We start from the raw sequence: 16,928 nt of genomic DNA, 5'->3' as shown, positions 1-16,928 counted from the left end.
CCCAAGTGGCAAAAAAAGTTATTGCAGGTTTAACATTTAATCTAGGCTGTCATCAGGTCAAATTTCAGTTTGATCAATAGTTTAGTTAATGACATTCCTATCAGCATCAGCTGTCCATTGTGTTTCGTTCAAATTAGCAAATGTTAGCATGCTAACAAGCCGAACTAAGATGGTGAACATGGTTAAACATTATTTCTGCTAAACATCAGCATGTTAGCATGCTGACATTAGCATTTGGCTCAAAACACCACTGTACCAAGCAAGTATGTATTAAGAGAGCCTAAATACGTCCTATATACCTATCCTAAAGACATTCCTATACTGCACCCATGGTGCCTTCATACAGCCTCACAGAGCTGCTAGCATGGCTGTAGACTTGTTTTTCCAAAATCATTTTGTGATAAAGATGTCTAAGTAAGGATATTTTACTCTTGAACAATAACCTTTATTACCAAAAATGACAGTAACAATTAATACAAGATTATTTTCTTAACAGTAAACTTAATTGAAATTTAAATATATGTAAATAAATAAATAAAACTCTAGCTAAAAACATACAAAACTATGTTGTGTATCAAATGCTGCCATTAAAACATTGGGGCTTGATATTGCTGCAGTTTACTGCTGTGCAACTGCATTTGCATATCTGCCAACTTATATTGACATATCAACATGATATTGACTATCAGCATTATGTGAAGCTTTTATTTCTATGTGGTGAGCAGAGATGAATCATCACTGTAACTGTTTTGATTAATTGTGATGCAGGAATTGTTTTCCCTGAAGGGCAGCATGTCCCAGTCCCAGCCAGCTGAGAAAACTGTCCACTGCTCATCTCATAGAAAAGGTCTGCAAATGTTTACAGATTCTCCCTTAGATAGCTGCAAGACTCTTGTGACAACAGTAAATTCCTGAGAAGAGAAAGAAAGACTGCAGTCGTGACACTTTCATGATACTTTCATATTTTATGAGAACTATGAAAATTAAAACAGATTGATCACAAAAAAAAAAAAAAAAAAAACTGAAGATCACTCTCAAAGTTCCAACCAAGTAACATTTTATGTTTACATTAACACAACAGAAAACGTGGAAAAACTCATTTCAGTCTACGAGACAAAACACTCCATGGCATAAGCACATTTTGTCAGTAACATGACTTGGCTTTGTACTGGAGGTTGAATTTTTTTTTTTTTTTTTTTTTTTAAATCCTCATTTCTATCTGCAAAAATTACAAAATCAGAAACCTGGTAAGTAGAAATTCATTTGTGGTACATCCTCTTCCCCTCCAAAAACTGAAATGATGCACTTAAATGTTTTCTGCCTGCACTTTTCTTTTTAGGCCAGCAGAGGGCAGACATGCTTCATAAAAGCCACAGCCTGGCTGCCAAATCCAAAAATTATAAGCCACATTTTACCAGCAACATTTTGGAATAGAAGAAAATCTCTGAATGATGCTGGTTACCTGCTAATGTGTCTCAAAAGGGACACAAGCCTCAAACCATTGTTTACCAACATCTGGCAGCTATGTGGGGTTAACCCCCCGCTTTACATGCATAAGCTACATATATACTACATCTTCAAGACCTTTAAAGCCACAATAAACACATTCATTCATATACACTGCCTCAGCAAGGATACAGGTACAGATAATGCAGGCCATTCTCCGTCATTCTGGCGCTGTGAATTATACTGGGTTATTTGTTGTTTTGTTTCATTAAATGTCAAAATAAATGAGCCTTACACAAATCAAATCAGATCATGTTTAAATGTCTTACAACTGAAATAACTGGCTCACTTATGACTTCACAATGTCTCACAAGCTAAAATCTAATTTTTACTCAACGAACATTTGTATGTAAACAAAACAAACAAACAAAAAAGCTTGGGAGACATTTTGTGAACCAGTTACTTAATTTGTAAAATATAAAACATTTCAGAATCTTATATTATTTCTAGGTTTTCTAAGACAGTCCCATTTCCCCATTAGGTAGACTATACAATGTATGTGATTCTAAAGCTTTTAAGATACAGCTTTAGAATAAAATGCTGTACAGCTCCTGGCCAAATAATACAACCGATAATTAACAGGTTGAGTCTCTCAGAGACAAAAATGAGAAGATGCCAAACTGCTTTGGATACAAACTTTTGATGGTTTACAAAGTTCATAGATTTCCCATCTTGTTAATTACAGCTCAAGATTCCCAATGCCCTCTCTGCTAAAAAGATATAGGCTAATATAATAACAAATTCTCCCAACAGATAAAACTAAAGTGTAAATGTAGCATTCAGGATGATTTATTGCGTGACAACTGGTGCTCAATGTTCAACAAAATATGAGCGCTTGAGGTGATTGGGGCAAATTTCTGAACCTCAAGACTTGGCTTCAGTTTTTTTTCTGTACTGTATTATTTGATTCATAGAACTGGATACTCAGTGTGGCCATGGTTTGCTAATAATTTGATAGGTTATTTTGAGATCATAACTTGATTATTTTGTCATTTTGTTTGAGAGCAACAGTTTTATCCTTGATTTATTTTCCAAGATAAATGATGTTTTCATGGTACTCATCTGTTTGTCTTCAGATAGAGAGGAATGACTTTCTGAAACAGACTTGGATCAATTACCGACGCCTGTTATCCCGAGATGAGGAGACATTTCAGGTGACATCACAAGAAAAAATGTTTGATATCAAGAGAACATGTCCTTAAAAAACAAAATGGCTAATTTTGCCCAACCCCTACTTCGTCTTGCATTTCATGAACAAAATGGCTGTGTTTGTGTCCTTGTTGCTGCACTAGTGACTCAATATGCTTAAAACAAAGTGCTTGTCAGATCGTCTTAACAGCATCTGAAACACCCTTTTTGATGGATTTGTTAGGGGCTGTGTCCAACAATTTTTGCAACTTTCTGAAACAGACAACCTGACAATCTCACCCACTTTGGCCAGATGTTTGAAGGAGTGAAAGTACACAGGGTTTGAACGTCTCCCTCAAGCTCTCTTTTTAATTCTTCAGACAACTACTTCCATCCCTTTTTTTTTTTTTTTTTTTTTTTTTTAAATCAACAACAAGAGGGTAACACCATGAATGCCTTCGAAGAGAGACTGTCTGCAAGTGCAGTGTTATCCCCATTTGTACGATGAATTGCGTTGAGACTACAAAGACACGCAAAAGACACAGAATTATTGGAAAGAGAGATTAGGGAGTCAGTGGGATGCAGCCAGGAGGAGGGGATGATGGGAGGTTTTCTAGAGCCATTCAGAACAGGTGTCAACACTTTTGCCTTTCAGATTGGTCGGACGACATGTTGTACGACCTTGTTTGTTTGAAGTATACTGAGACCTTTACCAATGACAAGTTGTTAGGGAACTGAACATTTCTAAATTTGTAGGGGGAAAAAAAGGGTCAAAATCGCAAAATTAATAAAACTAAAAACAAAAAGATAGATAATACGGCCATTTGTTGCCTCATGGTAATGACATAATCAAGTTGAGATCTGGAGAAAAGAATGACTAGCAACCTCCATAGTTAACAGTGCAGAAACCCTGTCGTACCCAGGGTAAGATATTTATTTCATAAAAGACAGAAAACCTAATATGCAACTGACACACTTTCTAAAAAAGTATCTTAAATCAGATAAAACTGAAAAAGAAGACAATATTAGACAATACTTCTCTGGTATATTGTTACTCTGAAAGTTATAATAAAGTCAAAAACTGCTATGATTGGTGCAAATGCTGAGCGTTACAATGAGAGATCTATTCATTGTGCAAAAACATCTGACATCAAACTAATGAAACTGACATGGTGTGCATGTGTGCGAACTGATAAAGGCAACAAAAAAGAAAACAAGACAAGTAAAAGTCAGCATGCAGTTGAAGGACTAGCGTCACGCAGTAAGGCAACTGAACATCTCGGTTGGCTTCCCTGCCTGAAAGCTCCACAAAAATACTGCTGAACAGAGAAGTTCATCATGGCGTGTGTTCTCAAAACAGAACAAGACAGAAATCTGTTAATGAGCTTTTGGTGTTTTGGCAGTTTCTTCTGCATTTATCAGCCAGAGCTGAACTCAGAGAAGGCTTAGTAGAATATCGCTAAGGATTGAGGTTTACAGCACATGCTGGAAAGCGTATCAGCTTTAATATGAGGATACTGAAGTTATTCCTTGTGTAGTTTTCCGACCAACACAAGCCGTTTTCCATTGTAGACCTTAAATTTTGATACAATAGCTGATAAAGCACTGCAAGGATCTGGTTATTCAAACTATAGCTGAATTGATCATCATGGAACATGTGAGCAGCTTTGGGCACTTTGAGGAGATTTTGACAGGGTTGCTGGAGTGTCTCAGAAGTTTCATTTTCAAAACTTTTATCATCAAAAACGTCTGTTCCTGTTTTGAGGCTATGCAAAAACTTCAAAGTGAACTTCTTTAAAACTGAAGCTCTTTTTCCTTTCCTTCCTTCCACATTAAACATCCACGTCCACTATCATGCACAGTTTGTCCCGATAACCTAAACACATTCAAAAGTTCATACACACCTTAAAACTTCAAGACGACATGCCACAGTGTACAAAACACAAAGGAAAACAACTGAAATCATCAACTCGAGAGCTAACATAGCTTATAATCAGTCTAAGACAAAAAAAAAAAAGTACAAGTAGTGGGTTGGTGAATTTAGGAGCTTTCTGACAACATACTGTGTAGGCTATTACTTTGTGGACCAAAGTCCTGTAGTCCATACCATCCTTTCTGGTGGGAACCCCTCTGTACTCCTGCATGGCCTGACTCCTAGGATGGGATCTACAAAGATGACCAATGGGGAGCTTTACACTCGGAAACTCTCTCCTTTGCCGTCAATGTGGCGCAGACGCAGGTAGACGTCAGTGCCGATGCCCTGCATAGACTGTATGGACAGAGAGCCGCCCAGGTACTCAGCGTAGGCCCTGGAAGTGGGCAAGCCGAAGCCAAACCTGCAGAACACAAAGACACAGACAGCAGGTTTAAGGTGACGGTGAGGCATTCAAGTTATATCCATGCTGCAGAGCTAACTGATTCACACCTGGTCGAAAAGTCAAAAACACAGGGGGAGTCAGCCTTTCTTTTTAGCCTGGCTTTTACTTAAGGTGCGTATTCATTAGTTGCCCTAGTTCTTAAGTCTTAATCATTGGTTTTCATACTATTTTATTGTTTTATTGTTGTAATTTTTAATCTTGCAAAAATCTTATTATTTGTTTTTGCTCAGTGAAGCACTTTGGGCTGCACGTTCGTATGAAAGATGCTATATAAATAGTTGAGTTGACGTTAAACATTAACCCAAGTGTAGATGAGCTGTGAAATGCCACCTACAGGTAAATATGGGTGGCCATGGGACCCAGGTAGTCATTACTAAGTCTACTGGAGGGATCATAAGGTGGCATGGATATCATGCCTTAATAAACCCAAAACTCCACACCCATTCCTCAACACTACTGTACATACGAAAATGTGTTTATCACTGCATTGTGGCCTTAACAGTAAGATGGCATTTTCCAACACCAAAAACACCCTTTCGAAAATCATCTCAAAACAGGAAAAATGCAAAAATGCTAGTCTTGCGGTGTGATGTGGACTGTGAAATAAAGTTTTGCAAAATGCAGATACCCCATTAACACAAACCACCTTGGGAAGAGGTTTCAGACACTTTCTAGCCAGATGTTGAAAAGGTATCAGTCTCTGCAAGATGCATATGTAATTGTTTCTACTCTCAAGTGTAACTACATCAGTAAGCAAGTAAGTACATTTGTAAACACTGAACAAGGATATTCTGTACTTTCAGATTCTTACCCATGCATAGGGCTCGACTGGTTTCCACTGTTGGTAATATTGTTAAAGAGGTTGCTCATGCGGGGGTCCTGTGCGCTCTCCTCAGCCGTGCTGAAGTGGTAGTCCATCACCTTGTCTATAATATTGTGAGGGATGCCACCACCACGGTCTGAAATCCTTAAAAGGACAAAAAAAGTTAGATTTGAGCAACACAATACTTGACTACTGTAATGTCCTTTTCTGTGGCTTAATTGCTCCCCTCTTGAAAACACTGCAGCTTATTTAATACACCAGCTAAGTTTCTGACATGGACTCATAAAGCTGGAATTTATCCTTTGATAGCAACACTTGAAGGGTCTCAGAGTAAAAGCAACCCAAACATCCCTACGGAACTTCATTAAATATTGTTGCAGTCTTCTTTCTTTCTTTTTTTTTTTTAAACCAACAGTCATTTAGCCACTCACCTGATGACAAAATCAATGTCGTTATTGGCAATGGTGACAACCACATCGGGCACATTGTATGGGGTGTCCAGATGGCTTTCCATGGTGGCCCTGAAGAGACAAATAGATGGATGTCATGGGGAGTAAACAATACAAATTGTGCTCTCATCTCAAAAAAGTTATTGTAAAATTATTTTTTAGATTTGAATTGCGGCACATTGTAAACATAAAAAGGTGTTCTGACGATGACCTAAAACACATTCAATCAAATGTGTTTTGGGTGCTGTGATACAGTGTAGTGTAGCCCATCACAGAAGCTCACAGTTGGTATGGTTTGTGCTAAATACACAAGAATGCTGGCAGACAATGTAAATAGGGATAATTTACAGCGAGTCGGTCATTATTGCAATATCAACCCAGACAGGGTGATGCAGGATGATTTTTTTAAATAAGAATAAAGCTTTCACCAGATCATTGTTAGGTATAGAGGTTTCTACATGCAGGATACTAATTATGATTAATTAATTAATTCCTTCTATAATTAATATATATATATATATATATATATATATATATATATATATATATATATATATATATATATATATATATATATATATATATATAGGAAAAAATTGATTGAGGACTTAAGAGGCAAAACTGTGGGTTGATTTTTGAAGGCTTGGAAGGTATGACCTACTGACAGCAAAGCAAAGAAAATGCCTGATGTAGAAAATAAAACATTTTTAACAGTGACAGTTTGTTTTCATTCCAACACTCATGAGCCATGTATCGTGGATTGTGCCGACAACTGAACATATTGTTACATCCCAACTTGTGAAAAGAACATCTTTAAGAATTTGGAGATATCGTGTTGGACTTTGATTTCCATCTCTAGATTTCAAGGGCTTGAAAACAACAGGAAAAGTAGTCAAGCTGGAGATGAATAAACATCTAGATGTCCAGTATGTATGAGTGGTAAGGTTACCTCATGGCATTCTTGAGGAGCTCGGGCAGGATGTAATCCAGAGGCAGAGGGATGAAGGGGAAGCGAGCTGCTACGTGTCCGTTGATCCTCACTCTGGGCGAGTTACCGTACTGGTGCTCACACAGACGCCTGGTGGACATAAAGAACACACAAGGACCATTTACCACAATGTATAGGATCAGATCTACTACAGCAGCTCGGAGCTCTTGTGCTATATAACATAAGAACATTGATTAAGTTTTTCTGTCATGCACCCCTTCAGAAGCCAAAAAAATAATAATCGTGCCTTCCCACCCCAGTATACCGGGAAAACTAATAAAACGAGCCAAGCTGAATTTTATTGAAATAAACAAAAGATTCGGGTTAGCAAGATAGCCTTGACTAGCCTCAGAGGACTTCTGTTTGTTTATGTCACCACATGAATCTTGGTAGAGCATGTCACTAGTGTCCCAGTTCAATCTCTTCTATGAGACAGTCTCATTGAAATTGAACATTATTAGTTCCACACAGGTAGTATTTACTGAATCCCCTTTTCTCTGGATTGAATAGATTTTACAGGTACCAATCATCTAACAATCTCTTGCCTTTCTTTCCAGCCATGGTGTAAATGACTGTATACACAGTAGAGATCAGTGCGTATTGTCGGCCATGCTAGCAGGACAGCCTAAGCAAACAGCATCACACAGAACAAATTCTCTCTACAAACACGACTGATAACAGAATATACTGTTTTAAAGACTAAACACAAGAAAAGCATACATGCTTTGTTGTGTTGCACATGGTACATGACAAGACTGAAATGCAAATTGCCTTTTTTTTTTTTTACTTTTAGGTCATTTCCTCTATCCAATCATGTTTTTTATCACCTCAGAAATATTGCGAAACTGTTGTACATGCTTTTACATGTCCTCACGCCTTGATTATTGTAACAGTCTGTTCACTTGTCTTAATCAAAAAACTCTGAACAGACTGTTCAGAACACAGCTGCTAGGCTTTTAACCAGGATGAAAACTAAGGGGGACAGAGCTTTTGCTATCAGGGCCCCGAGGCTCTGGAACAACTTGCCTGAAGAAATTAGGTTGTCTGAGTCAGTGTCTTCGTTTAAGTCGCTTTTTTATCAGAAAGCACATCCTGATTTTACCTGAGCTGTCTCTTTAGTTTATTGGTTTTTATGTATTTTATCATTCACGGTGGTATTTTATTTGTCTCTCTGTGAAGCACTTTGTACTTTGTTTTGATAAGTGCTCTATAAATAAAAGTTTATTATTATTATTATTATTGTAAAAAATGGATTATTTCCAATGTGGTTAACCAATTATCAGACCACAAACTGTATGAACTTTCTTTGTGAACTTTATTTTGAATTCAGATAAAGTCACTGACTCCAAAAAGGTCATTTGATAAGATAACAGAAGGTAAACAAGAATGTTAGCTTCAAATCCCATTCACAGCTCCTGGTGCTGAAGCACGTATGTTCCTGAGAGTTTATCAGCTGAACTCTGACTTCCCTCTGTCAACAGAGCGCCCATACAGAAGTAGAAAGTCATCTAAAAGGTGATAAATAAACACAGCCGCGTGACTAAACACGTACCTGGCAAAGTCCACCCACTTCTCTATGATTTTTTTGGGGGAGAGACGTCTGCATATCATCCCAACAAAATCAGGCTGAAACAAGAACAGAAATAATTAAATGTTTACTCAAATCAAATAAAGAAACTATATGTATAAAACAAGTTAATGAGTGACTAATTTGTCTCAATCAGTAGTTTTAATGACTGTTGCTTCACTGCATGGAAGATCTTTCTTTCTCCTACTGTATACTGTAGATCCTGATATTTAATTAATGAATTCAGTTGCTGTTACACATTCAAATAGCATTTAGACCAATTTAGCCAATATCCTACCACATATCCCGCTCCAGGCAAACAACACAGGCCAAAGGTTTAAAAAATGAATCACAGAAACAGTCAGACATACATTGTCTTCGTGGAGGGCGAGATGGTGCGTGGCCAACATTCGGATTCCCAGACGAGAGCACAGCGTTGTATCCAGGAAGCTGCGGAGGATTGTCTCATCCTGCAATAGTAGGAAAAAACCTGTCACAGCCAAAACAACTCCAACAGTGGCACCACAAACCCATCAAATAAAGACAGATTTCCTATAAAACAAACGGAAATATTTACTACTCATTGATTTTAAGATCAGATTTGCAAGTTTCAAAAAAAAAAAAAAAAGGATGAGATGTCTAAATAGGGATTCAAGTTACTATTAATACTTTTTAAGACTTTAATTTAGAGGATCTTTCCAACAACTGAAGGACCTTCGATTACACGTAGGCTATTATTACAAAATCATTAGTAGGGAATCATTTCCAACATAGGGTCCATCCTGTAGTTACATTTGATGTTCTGAGAGTTTTGGAGGTGCAGTTCTTACCTGGATGTGTCTGCGACACTCCCTGAAGCCCTGCGCCAGCATGGTGACCACATCTTTGTGGTCATCCAGCAGCTGCTGCACCAGCTTACAGAAATTAGCCTCCATTTCCTGATCCTTGATCTGTAAATAGAGGGGCACACTTCATATCAACGCTCTAAACCTTGATGTGTAAAAAGCCCCATTTTTTGTTTTCACACAAGCCCTTTTTTTTCTGTTCCTCACAGAGTCAGAAAAGCTAAATGACACCCATCATGCTGCTGTGATATAAAATATAAAAGTCCAAGAGGGTGCAAACCTTTATACGCACTGTAAGAGGTATGTTTTTCTGAATCTGACAAGTCTGACAAGTCTGTTTTTAGCCAGAGTAGAAAGCCTGAGGGCCACTTTTCAGATCAGACTGATAAGCCTAAATGTGGGAACAATTGTGTGCCTCTACAGAGCAGAACGGAAAACATGCTCAGAAGGTCTGTTATTACCTGCAGTCTTACATGTACTAACACAGGACCAAATGGATACATCTTATTTGCCAAGAATCCAACAAAGGCAAAAGAGTTTAATAAAAATGCCATGGCTGAGGACAAATTCCAAATTCACTCTGTGCATGTTTTCTGAAACTGAAACTATCCTGGATCCTAAAACTAGGTTGCACAAGTTGTCAGCTTTTCTTAGCTAACAGAGTTCACTGAATATTAAGTAATGTTTTAACCTGTGGCAACAACACAAGTGACATCTGAGCAGCACAATAAATTACATTTTGATCAATTATATTAACACCTTACAGCCACACTAACCCAAACATATGCACACATATAAAGCTAGTCATCTCCTCTTATATCACTTTTATTGCTCCCTTGTATATGGTTGGGTAAATATTTATTTTTTTTACTCTTCCATATGCACCTTATCTGAATTCAGACACAGACAAACTGAGGAGTAAATGTCACTTTTGCAGTGAGAAATCTATTAAGTTTCGAAAAGAACTTAAATGGCAAAATGATCTTCTTCAGAGAGTGCTACTGTGAATAGTTGTATTTCCCAATTAAAGACAAATTTGAGAATTGATTGATCATTTAAGTAATTTAAAAAGTAAAATTACAAGATTGTTTCAGCTTGTCAAACTTTCATTTTTTCTCTTTTTATTTACAACTGTAAATTTTTTATTTGATAGATTTCATGATTTGTGTTTGTGCTGAACAGAACAACCAATCCAGGAGCTGCTACATGCAGGCCAATCAAAAGTCTGGACAGCAAATGTCTACACTTCCTGTTTATGGTCATAAATAAACCACTCAACTTGTGACCCTGTGTGTGTTTGTGTTTTTCCTGTGTGCGTTTGTTTTTCATGTTCTTATATTCCGGTGGGGAGTTTAACCTGAATGGTTTGGGGGCATAATGTCAATGACGGTCCCCCAAGGGAATAGTGAAATAAACGCGTGTGTGTGTGTGTGTGTGTGTGTGTGTGTGTGTGTGAGTGTGTGTGTAGGACACTCACCAGGGGAAAGTCACTGAGCATGTGGTAGGCTCTGATATACAGTTCATGCTGTAAGAAAGGACAAGAGACAGGGAGGATGTAGTTAGACTGATTCTCTGATTGTCCATCCAACCATAAAGCATCACACAACCAGCACCGGCCCCTTTCTGGGCCTCACACCACTACTGACAAACCCACATGTGGCTTACATTTCAGGATGCTTCTACGTGAGGAATTCTCTGTTACCAACAAAGTTGAACAACTTCTCCCCACAAAATAAGCTTTCATCCTCAATTAAATTCAACTTTAAATGACTGGACTATAATAAAACTTTAATTCATAATCTGGATGTGTATCAGCTGAAACTCAAAATCTGCTTCAACCATTGTTTTCTTTTTCAGAGAGGAGCTGAGTGAGTAAAGCCCCTCTGACCTACATTATGACTGGTGGCATACAAAAGGAGCTGCGTTTTATGTAATAGGCACAGTGGAGCTCCGTGATAGCAAAAAGGAAGGAATCTAGGTGAAAGTTCATCAGCAATGATACATGCAGAGGCGGTGAATCGGTTACGAAGGGACTGCAGCAAAAAAAAAAAAGAAAAAAAAAAAAGAGAACATTGTTCCCACATGTAGGCCCTAGAGACAAACAAAAAACTCGCACTGAAAATAAAAAACATGATGCGTTGATCCAGTTGTTTGTGAATCTGCTTGCTGGCCATGCAGATAGTTTCGTGGGTTAGGGTTATGAGAGTTTTGAGACATCTGTGTGTGACGCTTGTGCCACCACCTCTGTACAAGGGGCTTTAAAGGAATTTTGTTTGTTCAAAAGGGCATTTGAAAAACTCAACAGCAATATGTCTTTCCAGGAAGTGTCCTGATTGCTCTGCACATTACACAGACTTCACTGTGGACAGTTTTCATTAGAATGACCTCCTCCTTTAGAAACAGTCCCTATGAAAAGTGTTAAAAGTAGGAAGTGTTTGAAAAACACTGACTTTATTGTCGGATCAAAGCGTTTCGTCTTGTGACCCTTGATGACCTTGATGAAGCCGAAATGCACTGGTCTGGCAGCGAGCGAGGACCTGCCCATTGGGAGCAATTTGGGGTTCAGTGTCTTGCCCAAGGACACGTCTACATGTAGACAGGAGGAGATGGGGATTAAACCGCCAACCCTGTGATTAGTGAACGGACTGCTCTACCTCCTGAACCACACCTGCCCCTTTCCACTGGGAACAATGGGTGCGGCAGCGAGGTAACCACTCGCTGTGTGAAAGCACCTTAGATTATTTCCCTCCTTTCATTCAAAGTCCAGCCATGATTCTCCTGTGCAGTGGCCCAGTGGTCACTTTCTTATTATAGAATCGCTTGCAGGGCCGATGCACCCTCGCTTCATGTAAAGCTCCACACCGTAGCCAGAAGCAGTGCTGTGTGTGTCTTGAGGATTGTGTTCTTACCACTTGCAGAATGGTGGGGTTGCAACCAATGATGAAGGGCAAACTACGGAAGCCCTTGATGCGATGGGCGATTCGTACAGGCAGCTCCTTGTGTAGGTAATTGGCACTACTCTGAGATCACACACACACACACACAGATAATAGTGAAAAGCAAATGAGTGAAGAGTGACATAGATCAACGATCTCATTAAACATACACTTTGCAGTTCTCTCAGTGTGGCTGAAATATTTACCAAGATGTGGTGTCCATCGGGAGACTTCCCAGAATACAGCAGGGTAGCTAAGGTCAGTCTCACTGAGGCCTGGGGAGACATTAACACGTACAATCACATACACATTCACAGTCAGAACTGCAGGTCACGTGGCACAGTGGCACCCATAAAGACCACCACAGAAGAACATTTCCCGAGCAACACACATTCAGAAATAACTAGTGCTGGGTATTGTGTTAATTCCATACAGTATATATAAATATTTTTCTATATTTACCTGAGTTTCAGTCTTGATACCAGAAACTGATGATACTTTACTTTTAGAAATATCAATGTTTTTCTATAAACCCCCCTTTTTTTATTTAACTAAAGAAGCCAGCATTTTCAAATGTTACATGTTGTCTAAAAACAGCAGGTGTACAAGAATTTGCCTAGAATTTGCCTAAATAAAATACAGCCCAAATTCTGAAAAAATGTGATTTAAATAAACTATGTGATCAAAGAATAAGTAAACAAGATTACAAATCTGACCAGACATTCGATGCCAACTTTTGATACGTGACAGGCACATCATTTTGGTAAAAAAAAAAAAAAAAAAAGGTATTAAGTTTCCATGCCCTGCCCAACCAATTAAAATCAGCTAATATTAGCTTTTCACCGATGTACTGGTATCATCGTACATGTCGGCCAGTAAATAAAAATGTTTGGGGTCATTCAGAAACAGTATCACAGTTACATGAGTTGTTTTCACATCTAAAATGTCCCATTCAGTGCATATCTTGGTCAAAACTCTTTAAAAAACTAATTCAAAGAGATTATTATTAAAAAAATAAGTTTATGTTGTGCATTCATGTCAAATAACGACTATCAGCCAATGTATCATTATCAGATGTTTTAACACTCAATTATTAATATCGGTATCAGCCTCGAAAATCCAGCAATGGTCAGGCTCTACTAAAAATGACTGAATTAAACCACAAGGCCAAATATACATTTTAAAGCCGTCAAGTGCTATATAAAAATATAATTGTGTGTGCAGTGAGTCACCCAGACTAAGCCAAGGGCAGACACTAATGCTCACGTATTATGGTTGAGAAACCAAACAGTGGTAAATTACTGTGCGGCGACTGGATTTCAGGGCACTGATTCAACGAGCACTGTTACACGTACGAGTAGATACATGTACATGTAGCTTTTGACAAATCTTAAACCTGCTTGAGAAGAAAGCTTTGAAAATATAGCTACAGCCAAAAAACACCTGTAATGGCAGGTTGTATTTAGGTAAACTAAGCTAGCATTGGTATTGTTGTCAATGCTTGCTACGACTCCATTTACACCTTGCATTAACATGCCATCTGTATCGGGATATCTTATGGATAAAGAAAAACGCATGTTAATGAAACATGTGAATGCATGCAAAACACATTGTGATCAGATCTCATATTAATACATGCACACCTCAGACAAACAGCTTGGTCAGAAGGTCACTAAAAACATTAGGATTCATTCTCCCAGTTCCATGAACATCCACTGCAAGATCACTGCAATCTTATTGTTTTCCTTTTTATGCCATTAATCATCTTGTGACCCCCAGTGCGGACCACTGCACCAGGTTTATGTGTGACTATAAGTCACAAGACAAAAAGTAGCTCCATCTGTGTTGAACAGTGGAAAAGCTTTCCTGGCACCTTTGGGCTTTGTTTCCTACCCAGCACTTTCTTTCAGCCAGTTCCACAATATATAACTACATTTTTCATTTGCGGTTGACAATGTTGCTGTAGGGAGGTGTTTTATTTCAATATTTGAGGTTGCAAATTCCTTCCTCATTTTACTATGAAGAAATACTAGTGACGTTTGTTTTTCTGAGTAAAAAAGATTACCATTATGTCAGACAGCTGGTAAGCATCTGACAAACTATTGAGGCATCCAATTTCTTGCCAGCCATAAAAACTCTTTGGAAAAAGAGAGGGGAAAGATTTTTGACCAAAACTAAAGTCAGAGGGAGGAAAGAGCTATCCATGTTTGCCAACATATCTCCTTGAACACGATACAAAGTGCTGGTACATTTGTATTGATTTGACCTTCAGTTAATAATTCTACATGTTTGCTTTACATTTAATAAAAGAGGTGGAAGAAGAATATGACAAATATAGCTAAAGTTACCACAGCTTGAGTTTGATAAGACACCTTAAAAGGTCTGTTCAATCCAGGAATCAATACACATTTATGCCATATGTTTCTTAAATCCATTTACAATAGGCAAAAATACTTTAGAGGCTGGAAAAGCAGCCACGTTAACTTCCCATAGCTGAAACTTAACACCATCAACTCTCTTGTTATTGTTCAATTGTTGTAGTTAAAATGAAAGCTTTGTATTGCCAACTTTTCTTGTGCGGTCAACATCATGACAACAAATCATTGGGCGGGCCTGATCTGCAACACGACGGTGTCACTCTGTTCTAAACATAATGTTCTCGAGGCAAAACGTGACGCTGCATTCAGATGCTCGGGAGAAATCAGTCAAATAGCGGATACAGCTAAAGAAACTCAAAAATACATGTATTCTAATAGTACGCATAGTCACCATCCTAAACACTGTAATGTCGTGAAAAAACAAAACAAGTAGCTACTTGTGTTTTATATGGGGTTATTAATTTGATGTACGTTGTATCTTCCATTTTGTTTATTTTAAATAAAGAAATCATTTCATACATAACCAGTAACCACAAGTATTCCCTTGTTGGTGACAGCTGTCTCCAAATTGGAGAAAGAAATTGGAGAGCACAAATATTGCTAACAGCTAGCATTACTATCCAGCTACCGTTAGCTTACGTCCTGCTACTGTTACCTAGCTAGCTTTGAACGCTAACTTGGATCGGTCATCCAAGTGGGAGACTGTCGTATTTACTGCCTTTTCAGTGTCCTTGAACGCAGCACAAATCTTGCTAACCGCTAGCATTGCCACCCAGCTACCGTTAGCTTACGTCCTCGTAGTCACAGCAGTAGGACTTTATTTCAGAGGAAAACACCGGCAAAGAGTCAGATTCTTACCTTTTCTGCGGAAACGTCAATTGCGGACTGGTTGTAAAATGACGTGACAGTCTTCGACCGCTCTCTTGCCATCTCTGAAAACCCCTGCATCGAGGACGTGGATCGAAATCTGTGGCTTCCCGTGCTTGACATCGGCGGTACTGTTTTGATAAGGGGGGCCAGCAAGAGGCTGCCGATCCTCGGCCTGGCCCTGCACGTAGCGCCGCTCAGCATCTCCACCGCTCTACCCGCCAGTCCAGGACGCATTTGGAGACGAGCTGTGTGTGTGAACAGGGCTGTCCTGTTCCCGTACAAGCACTAAAATAGAAGGTTGCTACGAGGCCATTAGCTTCGCGTCGCAATGGTGCACAAAGGCATCTATCTGAAAACAGTAGGGAGAGGGTACAGAAAGGGCTTTGTACGCATTGGCCAGTGGGAGAGTGCCGGGGCGACGACATGACAGCTAAACCAATCAGTCAATCAGAGGCGGAGCGAAACCGCACCAACAACCCCCCATATTACCGTACTGCAAGGTACTAGTGAGGGAATTACGGCTCTTTGACGGGAGCCGGATCTTATGGCTGAGTTCCTTTCCGGGAGTCGGTTCTTTCGGCTCCCAAACAGCTCTTCATTAAGTACCACTTCTGCTGGCCACTGCCTCAGTTACATATTACATAATAATTACTTATTTGCTGTAAGAAATAAACATGCAAAATTCTTCATCTGCCATACATTTAAATATTCGCTCATATTTATGGTTAAAAAGTAAGAAATGTCAAGTTATCCTAGTTGTATAACAAAAATAACACCCTACTAATAGCAGGATATGGCTAATAAATAATTGCGCAACTCTATATAGACACATACTGTATATATTTCAGTTTTATTTGTATAATATAATATGAAACAAAGGGGGGGTGGGCGGTCGCCTCCGCTCTCAGACCGGAGCCGGCTCATAGAGCCGACTCGTTCCGCCACATCACTCCAAGGACTGGCTGGTAAACAACAATGCCGAGTATTTTAGCCGACTTGTGGCTCAAGAAGCAGTTTGTTTGCAGGTAACGTTACACGTGTATGTTTAAAAATTCTGTAT

At 38.9% G+C, this 16,928-nt stretch overlaps 1 protein-coding gene across 1 annotated transcript; it reads right to left on the bottom strand.

Annotated features, from left to right (window-relative positions):
- Positions 1-1,040: 1,040 nt before the first annotated feature.
- Positions 1,041-16,323, bottom strand: bckdk (branched chain ketoacid dehydrogenase kinase). Its single transcript, XM_044221750.1, has 11 exons — positions 15,857-16,323; positions 12,827-12,895; positions 12,594-12,704; positions 11,162-11,209; positions 9,670-9,789; positions 9,211-9,309; positions 8,825-8,898; positions 7,234-7,362; positions 6,267-6,356; positions 5,824-5,979; positions 1,041-4,970 (listed from the first exon to the last, which is right to left on the bottom strand). The coding sequence occupies exons 1-11, from the start codon at positions 16,100-16,102 to the stop codon at positions 4,826-4,828; spliced, it is 1,287 nt and encodes a 428-aa protein (XP_044077685.1). The 5' UTR covers positions 16,103-16,323; the 3' UTR covers positions 1,041-4,825.
- Positions 16,324-16,928: the final 605 nt, after the last annotated feature.

Source organism: Siniperca chuatsi, linkage group LG14, assembly GCF_020085105.1.
Source record: "Siniperca chuatsi isolate FFG_IHB_CAS linkage group LG14, ASM2008510v1, whole genome shotgun sequence".
NCBI classification, from domain to species: Eukaryota; Metazoa; Chordata; class Actinopteri; order Centrarchiformes; family Sinipercidae; genus Siniperca; species Siniperca chuatsi.
The sequence above is the reverse complement of the archived record's forward strand: the minus strand, read 5'-3'. Positions and strand labels throughout refer to the sequence as shown.